Source organism: Carassius carassius, chromosome 35, assembly GCF_963082965.1.
Source record: "Carassius carassius chromosome 35, fCarCar2.1, whole genome shotgun sequence".
NCBI lineage: Eukaryota > Metazoa > Chordata > Actinopteri > Cypriniformes > Cyprinidae > Carassius > Carassius carassius.
The window spans coordinates 13,800,497-13,820,621 of NC_081789.1; the positions used below are offsets into that span (position 1 = coordinate 13,800,497).

General features: G+C 35.2%; 1 protein-coding gene across 3 annotated transcripts in view; it reads left to right on the plus strand.

The window, feature by feature from the left end:
* Positions 1-20,125, plus strand: part of LOC132116014 (docking protein 6-like) — an 87,306-nt gene that overhangs the window by 49,144 nt on the left and 18,037 nt on the right. For all 3 annotated transcript variants that reach the window (XM_059524522.1, XM_059524523.1, XM_059524521.1), the window contains exons 3-6: positions 5,431-5,545; positions 13,321-13,440; positions 19,025-19,214; positions 19,510-19,648. In XM_059524522.1, the coding sequence (XP_059380505.1) occupies positions 5,431-5,545; positions 13,321-13,440; positions 19,025-19,214; positions 19,510-19,648 (564 nt within the window). The remainder of the gene's footprint in view (positions 1-5,430; positions 5,546-13,320; positions 13,441-19,024; positions 19,215-19,509; positions 19,649-20,125) is intronic.

A 20,125-nucleotide genomic window follows, 5' to 3' on the forward strand; every position in this document is an offset into this window, starting at 1 on the left:
AGACACAGTTGAGCAGAGCGATACTAACGCTCGGCTCCGAAGCGAAAAGCTGGTATGCATTGCACCTGCTGCCCTCTTATACTCACGCAGTGATCAGCGGCAGCTGGATGCAATAATTGCATGCCAATGTGCATTGGCTCGTTTAGTTTACACTCGAAGTAGATTGGTCTATCGAAGCGATATCCCATATTCGTCGGTCACCGACGTGGCGTCGAGAGTGACCGACTGAAAGGGAACTTGCTCTCATCTGAAAAGAGGACTTTGGACCACTGGGCAACAGTTCAGTTCTTCATCTCCTTAGCCCAGGTAAGACACCTCTGACGTTGTCTGTGGTTCAGGAGTGTCTTAACAAGAGGAATACGACAACTGTAGCCAAATTCCTTTACACATCTGTGTGTGTTGGCCCTTGATGTCTTGACACCAGCCTCAGTCCAATCCTTGTGAAGTTCACTCAAATTCTTGAATCAATTTTGCTTGACTATCCTCATAAGGCTGCTGTTCTCTTGGTTGGTTGTGCATCTTTTTCTTCCACTCAACTTTTTGTTAACATGCTTGGATACAGCACTCTGTGAACAGCCAGCTTCTTTGGCAATGAATGTTTGTGGCTTACCCTCCTTGTGAAGGGTGTCAATGATTGTCTTCTGGACAACTGTAAGATCAGCAGTCTTCCCCATGATTGTGTAGCCTAGTGAGCCAAACTGAGAAACCATTTTGAAGGCTTGGGAAATTAGATTAGCTGATTGCCATGTCACCATATTCTAATTTGTTGAGATAGTGAATTGGTGGGTTTTTGTTAAATGTTAGCCAAAATCATCACAATTTAAAGAACGGTAGCACTTTATTTTACAGTCCTGTTTCCCATGTACATACAATATACTTATTATAGTAATTACAATATTTATGTAATAACTAGGTACTAACCCTGAACCTACCCCTAAACCTAACCCTACCCCATGTGTTACCTTGTATTACCAGAACTTACACTAAATACACTGTACACTATGAGTACACTATAAGTACATGTAAGTACATGTACTGTAAAATAAAGTGCAACCAAAAGAACAAAAGACTTCTAGTACTTCGGTCTGTGTGCATTTAATTAATTTAATACATGATTTTAGTTGAATTACTGAAATAAGCAAACTTTTCCATGACATTCTAATTTATTAAGATGCACCTGTATATATATATATATATATATATATATATATATATATATATATATATATATATATATATATATATGTGTGTGTGTGTGTGTGTGTGTGTGTGTGTGTGTGTGTGTGTGTGTGTGTGTGTATGTGTGTGTGTGTGTGTGTGTGTACTGAGTAGGGCTGGGACAACGCGTCGAGGTCATCGATGACGTCGACGCAAAAAATACGTCGACGCAAAATATGCGCATCGATTCGTCGACCTGTTTTTATTTCTCTAAAAAACGTTTGCAAAACGGAATATACGCGATGGCCGGATCAACATTCTGTCCAACGTTATATAACCAATCCAGGGGTTTTTCTGCATTGATCTTTTTTTTTGGCGGGTGTCATAGCCTTATTTGATCGGTGAGTGACAGTGACAGAGCGCGTACGAGAGAGAGCCCCGGCTGCGCGCGCACTCACAGTCTTCAAACAACACAAGCGCTTCTTGCTCTCTCTCTCCCTTGTGCAAAATCAAAATCATTAAACACGATAGAAAAAGGGCGAAACACCAAAGTTTCACGCGCAGTTTCACTCACAGTCTTCAAACTACACGAGCGCTCTCTCTCTCTCTTCCCCCACCCCTCGTGAATATTAACCAAAATCATTAGACACGATTTAAAAAAGGGCGGAACGCCAAAGTTTCACGTGGAGCAATCTGAGATTTTTTTTTTCTCCATGACAGGCTGCTGGCTCCCACTGTTAAATTTTTTATTTTTATTTTGGAAAAGCACTCTCTGTATTAGCTTAAAGCCCTAAAGTTTACATTGGTTACTGTATTCTTTCAATTGCTCTAAACAAGTATTTTGGGTGAACTTTTTTATTGAATGCTAGACATCAAGTTGTTGTTATTTTCATCTGAAAGAAGAACTTTTTTTCAGTAAGCTAGGCCCTATGTGTTCAGTAAGCTTGTTTCAGTAAGCTATGTGTTTTCAAGGCTTCAAGGTTTTATTGAATGCTATGCTCTATACAATTGCAAAGTAATGCATTCTTAGTCAGTCTTTTATTTTGTAATTTTAAGAGCAATAAACATATATTGCAATGTTAAGGAATTCATGTTTTTTTCATTCAGATATGTAAATCAACATGTATAAATTGTTAGTAGTCAATTAATGGGGAGATAATCGAAATCGAATCGGCCCGAAAAATTAATCGTTAGATTAATCGATGCATCGAAAAAATAATCGCTAGATTAATCGTTTAAAAAATAATCGTTTATCCCAGCCCTAGTACTGAGAAGTTTTTTATCATCAAAAATAATACAAATTCCATGAAATTCTGCGTTATACAGTAAATTCCATTTTTATGACTGGATTCCACGATTCCATCTATGTTTTCCCTAAAGTGTTCCTGTAGCTCAATTGGTAGAGCACTGCGTTATCAAGCGCAAGGTTGGGGGTTCGATTCCCCGGGAACACATGATATGTAAAAATTGATAGCCTGAATGCACTGTAAGTTGCTTTGGCGACTAAAAGCGTCTGCTAAATGCATACATTTTATTTATTTTTTTAATTTAAATGGCAGGACCCAGTGTGACCACACCAGCTGCACTCCACTAAGGATGGGCCTGTTTTATTCTACACTGAACACGTCTATTGTATTTTGTCACGCCATGCAATGTGATAAGCATGAGTTCTGGGCCACGGCAGCAAACCTTCTGCCATATATAAATAAAAAATATTGATGTGCCATCCTGGAGGAGTTGGACTGCCTGTGTAACCTCTGTAGCCCTAGCCAAATGCAAAACTAGTGAAAAATGGTCCGAAATTATGAGTAGGGAAAACAATGTCAGTGGCCCCCACCTGTAAAACCATTCCTGTTTAGGGGGTCGTCTCATTGTTGCCCATCTAGTGCAGATTTGATGCTATATTCTGCTCAAAAAAATTAAAGGAAAATTTTTTAATCAGTGTATTTTCAGTTTTCATTTTACATTTAGTTAAATTTTTAGTAATTTATGTGCTTTTGTCATTTTAGTAGTTTTTTTATTTAATTTTACATTTAGCTTTATTATTATTTGTTTTAGAATCAAAAGAATTTAAATGTTTCCTGAAATTCATGTTTAAGTTAATTTAAGCTTTTCATTAAATATTTGTATTTGAATTTTATTTTATTCACTATTTTTTAATAGTTCAACTTAACAGTAAAAAAAAAGCTCCTTAAATGTTCTTTTAGACTGTACTTTGCTAGTCTCAGCTTCAGACGTCATGCCCATGAAATGACTTCTTGACCAGAATAAACTGCAGTATGGGCCAGACTGTTTGATGTCTTGTCAAAGGTCTGGCTATGTGAGACTAGCACATTGCTGACAGCTGAGAAGTTTTCAGAAGATTCCTTCCTCACACCCATCAATGCATCATCCATTCACTATGACACACTAGAGCTGGAGAAGTTCTCGGGCAAAGCCTTTATCTGATTCATAATAACCCACCGTCAGCACAACACAAACACATTCAAAGGCAAACACCTCCTCCCTGTTGCCACAGGCAAATCATACATCTCAAACCAAGACATGCCATCGGCAAGACTGAGAGGTGAGGTGTAGTATCTCTTGTCTCGACTGCATTTTAACTATTTTAACAGAGCTTGAAGAAGTGTTGGTAAACTTTGTACAACATTGTGTGACTCTAGAAGATGAAGTGAAATGTACCTGAAGAGTCCTTTAAATATAGACCATGCTTATTTTTGTACTGTCAGTAAGCAGGATGCTTTTTTCTGAGGTAATGTTGTTTGTCATGGCTGTGGAAACATTTTGAATCATGGATGAAAATATCTTATTTAAATTCACATCCCTTCTAGCTTAATTTATTAAAGCGCATGTAATCACAGAACAATATCAACGTTCATTCATTCTAATTGCAGTATGGTGACAGCTAAGTCATATCCCTAATTATCCCATTATCCCGTACTGGATGAAATGATTTGCAAGTAAAACTGGTTAAACATTTTTATATGACGTTTTTTTCTCTCTATATCAGTGGTTCTCAACCCTTTTAACTCCAGCTCCTACTGTTCACAACAATAATATATGGTCTCATGATTTTTACAGTGTTTCTTTTTTTTTTTTTTTTTTGATTGATTGATTGGATAAGGATTAATGACCCATTCTCACTGTTACCTATGCTTGCTTTTTATTAAAAATTCACATATTAAATGTCTTATTCTGCATGACCATATTTTAGATCCCTGAACACTACCTAATACCTAAACTTAAATGGATAGTTCACCCAAAAATGAAAATTCTGTCATTCATTACCCTCATGTCTTTCCAAACATGTAAGACCTTCATTCATCTTCGGAACACAAATTAAGATATTTTTGATGAAATCTGAGAGCTTTCTGACCCTGCATAGAAAGCAAAACAACTACCACGTTTAAGGCCCAGAAAGTTAGTAAGGACATCATTAAAACAGTGACATCAGTGGTTCAACCATAATGTTATGAAGCTACTGTACTAGAATACCTTTTGTCAGGGTCAGAAAGCTCTTGGATTTCATCAAAAATATCTTAATTTGAGCTCCGAAGAGGTCTTACATGTTTGGCACAACATCAGGTTGAATGATTAATGATAGAATTAAAATTTTTGGGTGTACTATTACTTTAACATCTACCTTCCTAATTTATTAATTTCTACCCTATATATTAATTTAGAGTTTGGCATACTTAGAAAAATGTATATTAATCATAACAACGCCCATGAAGTTATAAGATTTTTATAAATGTAAAGAAAAAAAAATCCTGGTTTTTCATAGAAAAAAAAAAAAGTTGTTGACGGGGTGAATTCAAATATGTAACATCTTAATTTTTCATTTTGTTTCGGACTATTTGACTCTTTGTTTTGTCTTATTTTACATAATTTTGAGTTTTAATTTTGAGACCCCCTTGGAAGTTTCTGGACCATTACTAAATCATTTAAGGATAGCAAAGTACTGGGTAAATAAAAATGTATAATTATCAGTGTAAAAACTTACCGAACTGTACACTTAATATGAGTATTAAGATTTATTTTACATTTCCAGTGCCCAACTGTTCTTTGGTGTTTATCATTAGTGTGACAATAGAGACAGCGTTAACTCTTATCTCAATTTCTCCCTTAAAGCCAGGCACTGCAGTAATTTCAAATCATTTCATTTTCAGATAACAGTAACTACATTACGTCAGTGTCATCCTCCTTTCTTCGTTTCCTCCTCCTCTTGAGTTTGTTAATTTTGGTAATGAGTTTTGTCGTCTTCTTCTGCAGATAACTGAGCTCCACAACATTAAGAACATTACTCGAATGCCACGAGAGACCAAGAAACACGCAGTGGCAATTATTTTCTGTGATGAGACGTCAAAGACATTTGCCTGTGAGTCAGGTAAGCACTGTCTCCAACTCTGAGAAAAGTCTTTGCTGTGTGCTGGATTGTATCCAAAATGACTTAATTTATTCTATATTTCAAGATGTTGCAAGTATTGATTTTCACATATCAGGAATATTAGTTTATTCTTTGATTTATACATTTTATACCTTGAAACTAAAGTAGGCACTGCAAAGTGTTCAGGTCATTTCACTAGTAAGTGTAAGAAGAGCCCATTGGGAAGCAGAGAATATATATTTTTTAAATTGTGTCATAGATTGTGTCATAGAGAATGAATATAGCCAAAGGCAACAGGCGGATCAGCAGTTAGAAAACAAAACAACAAGAGAAAGGCTTAACACACAAACACGTTTGAAATATGAATGAGACACTTTACTCACCATTAGCTTGGCAGCAGAAGGCGTCTATTCCCATGTGTGTTCTTTCCTCTCACACTGTGAATCTTGTAGTGGAAAGATGGCAATGTCAAAAATGATCAAAGCATTTTCACATGAAAAAAAAAAAACTTCACTCAGAATACAAACATGAATAAGCACTAACTTTGGTTGCGAAACTAATTTTTAGGTGAGCAGTTTTAGGTGAGCATTATTTAATATTCAGTTCTGGGATACCACATTTGTGATTTTACTGGGCCAAATAAACCATGATTAAGCCTAGTTAAGTGTAAAAATGTTTTGATCTACCATGCAATGTGTTTTAACTACCTTTTAAAGGTTTTGGGGTCGGATTTTTATTTTTATTTTTTTGTTGAAAGAAATTGATGTTTCTACTTGATGTTTTTTCGTTTACAGAAATTTTAAAATTAAGATAGTGGTTGTAAAGAATTTATTTATTAAAATGTAGCTAAAATAAATTGATTGCAGTCACTTACCTTAAAGTAATATGTTTCAAAAGATGCTACTATTTTGAACTTTCTTTTCATCAAATAATCTTGGAAAAAAATACAATTAAAATTAAACTGCTTTCGGCGCAAAATTAGCATATTATGGTATCTGTAGAATCATGTGTCACTGATGAAAATAAGAAATTAGTTATTTTGAATTGTAATAAAATTTAACAATACTGGTTTTTACTGTATTTTCGATCAAATAAATGCAGCCCTGGAGAATTATTGTCAGACCCCAAACTTCGGTGTAGCTCATGGAATGAATGAATATAAATTGATAAATATGCTTCATATGCTTTTGTACGTAATATTTCAGACCAAGAACCTGCAACTAGTTTAACATGGCACTAACTGCTCAGATAATCATAAGTATTATAAATTGAGTCATTCACATCAGCATAAAAACATATTTTTTATGTAAACAGTCTTATTTAAATATATTTATAATTTATAATGAGCTGAATTTGCAAAACTCAGCGCTGTTGAATGGAATTATGTTGAAAAAGAGACATTTAGAGACAAACTAAACTTTCCAAAATGAGTATTTCACAGAACATGGGGTTTCCAAACCTGTTCCTGGAGAGCCACTGTCCTGAAGAATATAGTTCCAACTCCAATTAAACACACCTGAAGCAGCTAATCAATGTATTCAGACTTAGTAGAAACTACTAGGCAAGTGTGTTGGAGCTGTTTGGAGTTAAAATCTGCAGGATGTTGAACCTCCAGAAGAAGGATTGGATCATTCTGGGCTCACAATGAACCTTTCAGTAAATAAACCAACAATAAATAAATAACCCCCTTTTATTTTTTTGTTTAACGAGTTTATAATATTTAACGCAGTTAATACAGGGGCAGGGCTGTCATTCCAAATCCGTAAGACCTTCGTTCGTCTTCGGAAAACAAATTAAGATATTTTTTATTAAATCTGAGAACTTTCTGACCCCCCATAGACTGCAAAGCAACTACAATGTTACATAGAAACATAGCAAGGACATTGGTAAAATAGTCCATGCACTTACTTGAAATGGAAGCAAGGGCACGCGTCTTTCCACAGTTGCGGCGCACCGGTGCATATGGGATGAGGAGGAGAAGAATTGACGAATAAAGTGGTTATTTTTGTTTTCTTTGCACACAAAAAGTATTCTTGTAGGTTTCTAAAATTATGGTTGAACCCCTGATGTCACATGGACAATTTTACCAATGTCCTTGTTTCTGGATCTGGGAACATTGCAGTTGTGTTGCTGTCTATGGAAGGATTTCATTAAAAAATATCTTAATTTGTGTTCTGAAGATGAACGAAGGTCTTACAGATTTGGAAGGACATGAGGGTGAGTAAGGAAATCAGTCATAGCTTTATGGATTAATTTATATTTAATTTAGTATTTAATATTTGATAGCATTTATTCAATTTCTTCATATTTCCTGTACTTACTGAATGGCACGAACAGGTATGAATGTGACATTTATTATAATGGGTTTTATGTGAAGATTGGTTCAAGTTCATTTAAATGAGAAGTTATTTTTCTCATCATCTGAGGTGTTCTGAGGGGTTGACATCATCTCTTCTCCGGTGTTTGGTCATCTCCGTTCTTTTTAAAGGCTGGATCCAGACTGAAGCTTGTTTAATTCCTTGTCAATCCTGTGGCAGAAACACAGAGAAGGATATAGTTAAAAATAAGTGCATAGCTGCTGTTCCAACTACGGTAAGCAAAAAATGATAAGTTCAACCCAAGCAAAAGAATGTTAATGTGCATTTAATCAGATGTAACTCAAGATTATGAGATGTGTTATTTGAATGCTTGGCCAAAGAGATGTGTCTTTAATCTAGATTTAAACAGAGAGTGTCTGAACCCCAAACATTATCAGGAATACTATTCCAGAGTTTGGGAGCCAAATGTGAAAAAGCTACTTTAGTGGACTTTGCTAGCCTAGAAACTACCAAGAATCAATAGTTTTGTGACCTTAAGGAGCTTGATGGATTGTAGCGTTATAGAAGACTAGTTAGGTACACAGGAGCTGAAGCATTTAGGAAGTAGTAATATTTTGTAACTGATGCAGAACTTAATAGGTAGCCAGTGCAGAGACTTTAAAATTAGTTTTATATGATCATATTTTATTGATCTGGTAAGGACTCTAGCTGCATTTTGGACTACCTATAGCTTGGTTATTGAGGATACAGGACAACCACCTAGAAGTGCGTTACAATAGTCCAGTCTAGAGGTCATGAATGCATGAACTAACTTTTCTGCATCAGAAACAGGTAACATGTTTCGTAGCTTGGCAATGTTTCTAAGATGGAAGAATGCTGTTTTTATGACATGGGAAATATGATTTTCAAAAGACAAGTTGCTGCCTAATATAACTCCCAAATTTTTTACTGTAGAGGAAGTATTCTGTATACTGTTATATACTGTTAATAAACTATATAGTTTATTTTAATTAGATTAATGAGTTAATCTTTTTAATCGATTGACAGCACAAAAAAAAAACCTTTAGTGCAATTGAAAAGATCCATTGATGATAAAGGTTCTTCATGGAACCATAGATTCCAGTAAAGAACACTAAACAGTGTACTCTCAAGACAATGCATAATATTTTGTACAAGATTGCAAAATCGTAAGATATCAATATGTCTTTGCTTGGGTGGTTTGGTAAAACTCCCTTATAGTTATGATAATGGAAAGATTCAGAGTTCCACATCCTGTACAGTCTACAAAATACAGCAGTGAGAGTACAGCAGTATTTTGTGGATGTATTTGCACCATTACCTTACTTTCAGTGAAATGGCTGCTAAAACAAGTCCAATAACAGCAGGTTCAATTAATTTTAGTGAAATTAACACAATAATGTGTGCAAAAATGGTCACAAACACATTATTAAAACTCTTTTGACCATAAGAAGCGCTGAATTTGTCCTTCGCCTTCAAATTTCCTGTCAAGCTGAATTCCCAGGTAGGAAACTAGAGGAGAGGGAGGGAGGAAAGGGGAAGAAATGGAGGAGACGGGAAAGAGAGGCAGTGGAGTGGATGTGCATGGGGAGAGCGGGACGGTGGACCCGCTGGGATATCATTAGCACCTCTGGGGTCTTCCGCACTGCCAGGGGGAGGCGAGGAATGTTCTCCTGAATCTATTTACCACAATAACCTCCCCACCCCCAGCTCTCCTTCACTCCCTTCAGAGGCAGGATATTAATGAGAAATGGGTAGAGCGGGCATAGGGCATAAATGAAGAGCTGAGCGAGATATGGCCATACACTGAGGGTTTAACAAGTGTACGTGCCTTGAGGCTGTTTAGATGAAGACGTCTTAGGCAGTATCTATGACACGTTCAAAGACTTTTCTGTGCTGGATTGTTGCTAATGTGTCCTGCTGCATTAGATCACCTTGTTGTCCTTGTAGGAGTAAATCACCTTTCAAGTCAGTGTGGACCCTGGGCAAATGTGTGTGTGTGTGGGTAAACTCTGCTTGTGGCTCTTTTGATTTTGGCACAGGTACATGTCCACAAGCCACCCCCTCTCGAACTTCCCCTTTCATACCAAACTCCGGCCATATGGAGCTTGTGTCCCTCACATGTCCGCCACATGTAGGAACTCGACCTCCCTTGATCCTTCACTTCCACTTCCTCACCTCCCTCTGAGTCTGTCGGGTTACGCCTGTGCTGCTATGACCCTTTTCTTCTCTCTATCGTACTCCCTCACTGTTACAATAATTGTGTCTATGAGGGCTGCGACTTAAAGCAGATTTAAATGATTTATCTAAGATTTTGCATTTTGTTCAATGCTTCAAGCAATTTGCTAATTCAATTTAATAAGTAATATCTAATAATAACACTTATCATTTTACAGCAATAAAATATCAGCTCTAAAATACTATAAAAATAATATGCTGTTAAAAATTTTGAGGTACGATTTGTTTTAAATAAATGTTATTATTTTATTCAGCAAGGATACATTACATTTATCAAGTGACTGAAAAGACATTTGTATTTTTGCGGGGGGTTTTTTTCTTTTGAAATTTCTATTCTATTCTATTCTATTTTCTATTTAAAAAAAAAAGTATAATTGTTTCCACAAAAATATTATGTAGCCCAGCTGTTTTCAGCATTGATTATAATTATAAATGTTTCTTGAGTAATGGCTGCTGAAACTTAAGCTTTTCTATAACAATTATATTTTAACGTTTAAAACTTTATTTAAAATTTTAATAATATTTAACTTTTTTTTTTTTTTTTACTGTGGTTTTAATCAAATGAATGCTGCCTTGGTGAGATACTTTTTTCTTAAAAATAAAAAATCTTACTGACCCAAACTTTTGATTGGTAAATTTTCTTAATATAAAAATTCAGCAGAGCATTGCATTCGTAATGCAATGGTCATGAATTTAAAACCTAAATTTGTTTAAATGAATATTGCTTTGATCCACATAAAAGCTCTATTAAATACTTGAGCTTGCTTGCTTTTAGGATGCTCTGCTTTGCCAAATGAAATGCTTGCCTTTGAAGAATAAAGCAGTAAACTGTAATTAAATTAGATTTTCCCCCCTTTCATGTAAATGTATTTTACACTGTTCTTTTAAATGTCGTCACTGACTTGGTCCTCCAAGCAGGGCCCACAGACCCTACTAATCAATAATGAAATTCATTGTTGATTATTTCATTACAGATTTTTTGATCCAATCTTTTTCATCCATTCTGACCCATTGTCTTGCTCCTAACTATTTATCATGTAGTTCTTCTCATTTCCTGTGCTCTGAGTGAACCATTAACCATGTGAAGATGTTGTGCTGTAAAGTGCTGTGATTCCACCGGGCATCTTTGTGTTTGTGCACATAGCTGCCTGAGCACTTGAGAGTTTGCCATGCTGATGAAGTATTTGTTTATCCAATTTTCCACTCAGTGGGCCTAAAAGTGTGTGTGAATTTTGACACACTTAAAGGTCACCGTCTCAGGAGAGAGGCCATGCAAAAAAAGAAAAAAATCCAGCAAGAAGCTTGTATAGAAAAATAGGGAAATATGCACAGTGATTTGAGAGTTTAATAAGTTTGATAAAGAGAATTCAAGGCATTATGTTTTTCCCTCAGCTTTTGGATCTGTGTACATGATTTACACAGTATTATGAGTGAAATTATTTGATAAGTGTCTATTGTACTATTTAAAAATTCATTTTGCACATTGAATTGAATATTTTGAATGGTGCCTGCTCACATTACTCAAGCAGGCAAAATTAAAATGTCAACAGCCATGCAATATTCATTTTAAGCTTCAATTACTACAGCTGAAATATACTTAGAGCAACATCAAGCAGACAGCCATTGTTATTCGGACAAGCTCCACTAATAACGCAAACTTGACGAGGTCACGAATCTGCTAACAACTACTTGGCACGTAATTAGACAAATCTAATCTCATAATGTTGAGCTTTCAAACTCCATGTCACATGCAGAAGCGGTGTAGACCGAGCTCATTTTGTAGTTGGCGTAGTCATAATTTGTGCTCCCTTTCAAAAATGGAGGGCCAAAAAGAAAAAAAAAAGCTTAACTCCTACAGAATGCTATTTGTGTCGTTCTTTTGTGTGCATACAGGGGCCAGAATAACTATTGCTACAACAGCCAATGATGAGCAAACTGAGAAAGTGTGCCACCCTAAATACTAAATAATTACTGCCTGTTAAAATCTGCATTATTTATATTTCTGAAACTGTAAATATATAACAATTACTTTGTCAAGTATCACATCAGATCATATGTACTGTACTATACATACATTTTATATATTTCAGTTACACTGTATATGTATTATACTTAATATTTATATAATTTATTTATATGAAATATTTAGAAGGGTGTGTGTGTGTGTGTGTGTGTGTGTGTGTGTATGGCACATAGATGGCACAGAATCTCATCCTGCACATTAAATGAATATATGATTGTCCGCACTATTCTACATTCTTCATTTCATCTTAACATCAACATTTGTCAGTCAAAACAGTTTTGAGGTTTTGATCTAATTTTGTGTCTCTGGAAACAAAACAACAAAACAAAACAAAAAATTAAATAAAAAACAAAAACTAAGAAATAAACAAACAAAAAAACTAACAAACAAACAAAACAACTAGTGATCTATGCCATCAGCTTTCACTTATGCCTTTTGTCAAAGTTTAGCCAGGGGGGCTTCTTGGCCCAGGTACCTCAGTTGCTTATTTGAATAATTTAACATTTTGATTTGATGACCTGTTTCAGCAAATGTCTCTATTTATTTCCCACTTGATAATAACATAGTCTGAAGTATCTTCATCCTGCACATGCTTAGCTTATATTTAAATAGGTTACAATTTAAAAATAAATACACATTGTTCTTAAGCGGGGCATTGTCCCCTATCTTACCCTATATAGTGTGAGTGTAATAAATAGTAAAGTTCACATAAAAATGAAATGAACTAGAGTCACCGTTTCCCCTCATGTTGTTGCAAACCTGTATGGCTTTCTTTCCTCCATCATTGCACTTCCTAAAAATGGTCAGTAATTCAGTTTTTTTTAGTTGACAGCCAGGTTTTACTCACATTTGGCACTCGGCGAGTATATTTAGACTCTGTGTCCACACCTATGAACTTGACTGTCTATCTGCCTGTCTGTCTGTCACTTCTATATGTCTGTCTGCCCGTCTTTGTGTCTGACTACTGGCTGCTTAGTTTTAAAGCAGAAAACATTCAACATATTCTCAGAAATGCTGAGGTGGTCGAAGATTAGAAAAAATAACTTTATCATCAACTAAATGCTAAATAGAGTAATAAATCTGTTAATGTGTTTTCCTCCTGCTTGTTGCAGTCTCTTAAGCAGCTGTTCCTGTATGTTTGCATATAAAAATGATGCAATGGATGTGTGTTTCCATAGAGCTGGAGGCCGAGGAGTGGTGGAAGTTACTGTGTTTGGAGTGTCTGGGCAGCAGACTTAATGACATCAGCCTGGGAGAACCGGACTTGTTAGCAGCAGGGGTGCAGAGGGAACAGAACGGTCAGTATCCAATTAGAGCCTGGCTTTTTGCGTGATTTTTTTCCTCTTGTACTGCCTAAATGATTCGATTACAGGGTCCAAATGTGTTTGTTAAACACAGTCCCTCCAGGTCTGTTCTCATGTTTATAAATGATCTTCTCAGGCCAAGGTTCTTTACTAAGCGCTAATGGGCACCGCCGTGCATCAGAGCATCAGCCCATAATGAAGCTTGTCATAGAGATGGATGAGATTATGGCGCAGAAGAAAAGCAGGATGAATGCGTGTGGAACCTCTGAGAGAAAACGCTTAAGAGAATGAGTGAGAATCTTTAGCGAATGCAATCCTTTTTTTTCCTGGAATGAATGAAGCAATGTGTGGCCAAACGGTTAAATTAAAGCAAAGGGTCTAAAAGGGTGTCACTTCAGGACTCTTTACATCAGGTGACAACCCAACACAGTACCAGGATTGTTCCCTGTAGAATAAACAAAAACAAAACAAAACATAACAATTATATATATATATATATATATATATATATATATATATATATATATATATATATATATATATATATATATATATATATATATATATATATATATATATATATTACAGACCAAAAGTTTTCTTTTGAGTTTTCAAAGAGTTTTCTTTATTTTCATGACTATGAAAATTGTAGATTCACACTGAAGGCATCAAAACTATGAATTAACACATGTGGAATTATATATGGAATTATATACATAACAAAAAAGTGTGAAACAACTGAAAATATGTCATATTCTAGGTTCTTCAAAGTAGCCACCTTTTGCTTTGATTACTGCTTTGCACACTCTTGGCATTCTCTTGATGAGCTTCAAGAGGTAGTCACCTGAAATGGTCTTCCAACTGTCTTGAAGGAGTTCCCCGAGAGATGCTTAGCACTTGTTGGCCCTTTTGCCTTCTGTCTGCGGTCCAGCTCACCCCTAAACCATCTCGATTGGGTTCAGGTCCGGTGACTGTGGAGGCGCAGCACCCCATCACTCTCCTTCTTGGTCAAATAGCCCTTGATGCCTTCAGTGTGACTCTACAATTTTCATAGTCATGAAAATAAAGAAAACTCTTTGAATGAGAAGGTGTGTCCAAACATTTGGTCTGTACTGTATATATATATATATATATATATATATATATATATATATATATATATATAAATTTGCATTTGGTGTTTGGTGTCTGACATTGGCTAGTATCTTCCAATTGACAGGTGAATTTGCATCAACAAAAAAGATATGAGGAATGTTTTATCCTCTTAAAACATACATTAAAACTCTTAACTACTCAAGGTTATATGTATAGTTAAAAAAAAATTAAATATATAAAAAATATATAATTTTTTCCTGATATATAAATATATAATATTTGGTGTATGGACATTTTATTTTCATTATTTTTAATCATTAAATATACAAATATTTATTATTAAATTTTATATTAAATATAAAAACTATATAATATCAAATAGTAATTTATATTAAATAAAGACTATAATAACAATCTTGAAGCATTATTGAATTTAAATATATTAGTTTATTAGGAATATATTTTATATATTATCTTGTCACATTATTTGCATGTTGTTATTGCAAATAGTTAAAACAACAAATGTATTTTTTTTTATAATATCAAATTAGAAATGTAATTGTATTTTAATCTAATGGTTTTAATTGTATACATTATTTTATTTTATTTTATTTTATCTTATTCCAACAAATTCCAAATAAAAAGTGCTTATGACTTTTTATTCCAGAGAGATTTTAAATTAAATGTAATGTTTTCTGTGACTATAAAAACCGTCCTGACCCACACATTGAGAACCATTGATTTAAGGAATCTGCATCTCCTCCAGGATCAGACTTTTTCAGTCTGAGATGGCCGGAGTTGTGTCTGTGTTTATGTGAGTGCTTTTTAAAACATAATTCAGAAAATCAATACCAGTTAATCTCCAAGTGCTGCCGAAGCATTCAAGCATTAAGCTGCGGCAGACACCATATAGAGTGTTCATCACATTTTTTTCAATCAATTTGTTTTCATAACGAGAGCACATGTGTATATGATTATATCAGCTGGAGGTCAGCAAAATGATCATTTCTCCACTGTTCGACAGCTGAGGAATAACGAGCAGAGAGTTTGCCCATTTGCACTTCAATTAGACCCCACTAACAGCGAGCTGCGATAATTAAATCAGAGTTAATTTTCACAATCCCTAAAATAGCCCCCACATTGCCTCTGCCTCCGGAGAGACACATAGCTTATTTTGAAGCATTAGGTATAATTAGGCACTATTAATTTGGATTATGAAGTGCACCCTTGTCTTTTTGGAGCTAATTGTGATGATGTGGTTACTCCAGTCATGGTTGGCTTAACTGTGGCTCTATGGTAACAATCTATTGACCTTTGTGCACTGCAAGAGCCGCATATGCAAGAAGAGAAAATAGTCTGTCGGAAAAATAATAATCATGTTAGATGGCTCTGTTGAGATGTGCTTGAGATTCCCAGGCATACCCTTTAATTCTCTGTCATCTTTAGGCAGAGCAGAATCTTTCTGCTGCCCAAATAAAAGCTGTTTGAGATGTCTGTAAATATGACAGCCGAATGGACTCTACTGCCACAGTGGTTGCCCTTTTTTAAGTAATGTTATTATTATAAAAAGAAATGTCGATCAAACAGCAGTCTGGAACCTTTTCCTATCTGTTAAGGAAACTATATTTACCCTGTTATGAATTTTCTTTAACATAAATCATTGGTAATTTCTGTCAGTGTAAGTTGCTGTTGTTGTTATTTACTTTATTTAGAAAGCAGGATGACAAAAAATGAATGGCTACTATGGTAACCATTCAGTTTTGTCATCCTGCTTTCTTAAAATAATTAATTATAAGAGTTTGTATTATTAAAAATGTAACTTTTGCAAAAATTCTGCACATTTTTTACAGCATGACCCCATGGCTCCAGTCTCATATATAAAAGCTACTTTTAGTGATCGAATCGATTTGCCAATGAGAAAAAAAAACTACTATGTACTATCTACTACCTATCTATTTTTCCCTCCATTTAAATATTTGTAAAGATATCACATGTAGAGATGTCAAATAAATTGTGTTGTGAACACAATTTCAATAAATATTTAATACATAATTTATAATATAATATTATATAATTAAAATGTAATTAATTAAAAATTGTATAATTAGTATTTTTATTAGCTGAAATTAAATATTTTAATATTTTATTTTATATTATATAACTTTTTCATCAAATTTTATTTGATTTTACTACAATTCTAAACACACGTACATCCTCAACCGTGTACTTTGTTCAAAGCTTTCTGCATCTGACGAGATCAAATAAATTAATTAATTAAATTTTAATTTATTCAATGGTTAAGTATTTTTATTTTATTTTATTGTCAACAAACCCCCAATCTGCAATGCTAATTCAATGCAATTAATGCGCATCTCGTCAGTAAAGCCGGCTCTTTAATCAGCGTTAAATTCCATCAGGTGCGTTATTTCCCATAGAGCAGCTGTTACTACACAGAGCCGTTGTTAACTGACAAGCTGCACAGATCCACGTTCATTATCAAAATTGATTTGCAATGGAATTTACCATTAATTAGAGAACTGGCTTTACTGACGAGATGCGCATTAAATATCGGTTGATAGTTTTCGCGCACCCCTACCGTTTTTTATTTTTATATTTTCAATTTTAATTTAGAATTTTTACGTTTTGGTCCATTTGTTGCATGTTTTTGTAATTTTTTTCTTTTTATATAGTTTTATTAGCTTTTAGTCAGGTTTTAGTTATTTTTGTACATCTACTTTAATTAAAATGAGGATTGATGAGATATATATATATATATATATATATATATATTAGGGGTGTAACGGTACGTGTATTTGTACCGGACCGTTTCGGTACAGGGCTTTCGGTACGGGGCACGTGTGTACCGAATGACCAAATGCAATATTTTGTGTGCGGAACATAAGTACATTTTCGTGTTTCCAAACGAACATATTAAGTGGTGGAAGTCTCCGCGTTCAGTGCAAATCCCGCCCTGCAGCTGCACCCTGCATCCGAAAACTTAGGCAGGTGACTTGCTGCCTTGCTGGCTAATCAGGCAATGACTTTGCAGGCAGCGTTTTTGCCCGAAGGCACGTCATGAAACGGATTTCGGACAGGCTTCTGAGGCGGATTAATGGTTTAATGATCTACAGCAAAATATAGAGAGCTTTGGTGAAAACTGAGTGGTTATTTCATTACTGCAATATTAATTTCTCGCTAGAAATTACATAAGAAGTGGAAAAGGTTGTTCAGAAACATACATTTAAACACAAACTGACCACCGACTGCAACTTTCAAACGCCATCTTTATTTTTTGGCTTAACCCTCACAGAATAAAACGCACAGGATTGTGGGATATCGAAGGCAGCGAAGGATACATCTATGCTGCCTTCAGAAACCGGCCAGATGAAGGCATCTCAGGAGACAGGAAATGAAGCTGACATTGATTTCGGACGTGCCTTGATGCCTTCCTACCTTGGAATGCGACCTCCGAAGGCAGCATTTTTCAGTTTTCGGATGCAGCCACTGGCTGCGTGGCGTGAGCGTGGCATTTCTGCTGTGTGTCAGTTGCGTGACGGCTGCTTCGCGTTTTCTGTCTTACACACCAGAATCGTGCCCTACCCGGCGCTGGCGCGCTGCTGCTACTGTAGGTGACATAGAGGGAGACCGCCGACAGACCAGGATCTTGTCTTCACGACAACAATATCTATACTTCATGTAGAGCATAAATATAAAGCCTACTGATAAAGGACACCGTCAACAGTATTGACGGCAAAATAGACTATTTCTGATAGGTGCAATATGCCAGTGTGTCACCGGCCTAAGGTTTTCAAAAGGCATCACGCGAGTGTGAACATCACTACAACTAGGAAAAAACGATTGTAATTCAAACGCAGCTCCCGTCGACATTTAAACAGACCTTTGCTCTTAACTCCGATCGGTCCAATGCAATAACGAAATCTGAGCAGGTCTAAAAACTGAAACTGTTGATGCTGCACTTTACACTTTGGAAATGTTATATATATTTTTTTAAATATTATCAGGCCTACAAGCTGGGATTGGTAATGCTGCACTGGAATCATAGTTATTTATTTATATTTTTTCATTATATTTTATTATATGATATTGGTTTTAGACTGAGAGTATTTTATTTAGTGGAGAACTTTGCAGCAGTATTTTATTTCTTATTCTTTTTAAATTGTATATATATTTTATTAAAAAGTATTTTTAAAAAAGTGTAAACAAATTGTTAAAAGTTTATAGTAATAAACAACCTGCAGTTTAATGTTTGCATTTCTTTCCCTTACTGTACTGAAAATGAACCGAACCGTGACTTTAAAACCGAGGTACGTACCGGACCGTGATTTTTGCGTACCGTTACACCCCTAATATATATATATATATATATATATATATATATATATATATATATATATATATATACACGTTTTGTTTTAGTTAACATTAGCACTTATTACTTTTACATGTATTTTTTTTATTCCAGAAAGATTTAATGTTTACTTGATGCCGACCCCAAACTTGGATATCTATGGAGAGTGCACAATGCAGATCACCCACGAGAACATCTACCTTTGGGACATCCATAATGCCAGAGTCAAGCTGGTCATGTGGCCACTCAACTCCCTGAGGAGATACGGCAGAGACTCGACCTGGTTCACATTTGAGTCTGGAAGGTGTGTGAACGACATTCAATTCTAGTTGGGAGTGCTTTTGTTTGACAAGATGTTTTCATCATAAATCAAATAGTCCTGATTCTGCTGCTCTGGATATTGATTCGCTGATTCATGAAGGTGCTCAACATTTAACATATGCTTTCCCTTGCAGGCTGCCCTTAAAGCCTACTCTTACTGTTCAGCCTATTAGTACAATAACGTGAGTGTACTGAAAACTAATAGAAGCTATAATTGCTTAACGGATGTGTGTGTGTGTGTGTGTGTGTGTGTGTGTGTGTGTGTTGTGCTCTTACAGGATGTGTGATACAGGGGAGGGTTTGTTCACGTTCCAGACCAGAGAAGGCGAGATGATCTATCAGAGAGTTCACTCTGCCACATTGTCCATCGCTGAGCAACATGAACGCATGATGATGGAGATGGAAAAGAGCTCCCAGGTATAGTAAAAGTAGATGTCCCATAATTCTACAGGGCACACTGGAGAGAAAGGCATTTCTTATTTAATATTTTACAACATGGTGCTACATGTATTATTCCATAATGTTAGTGCAATCATATTTCACAAATGAGTCTCCACTGTTGTATGAATGGCATTACAGTCTATTTTAGTGAATTTAAATATACTGATTCAAAGTTGATTTTCCATAAAATTTCTAAAAATGTTTTGTAAGGTGATACAAATGTTTATTAATTTTTTTTTTACTTTAATAATAATATAAATAATAATAACTATCCTTTAACTATTGATTTTACTGACCTTAAACAAAACAAAAAATCATAAGCAAGGTTTAGGTCTCAAAACAGGCTACTCTACAAAAGTTGGGGATCAGTAAGATTTTTTTCCCTTGTTTTTATTATTATTATTTATTTTAGTTTATTTGGGAGGGGGGGGTGGCCACTGCTAAACGAGAGGC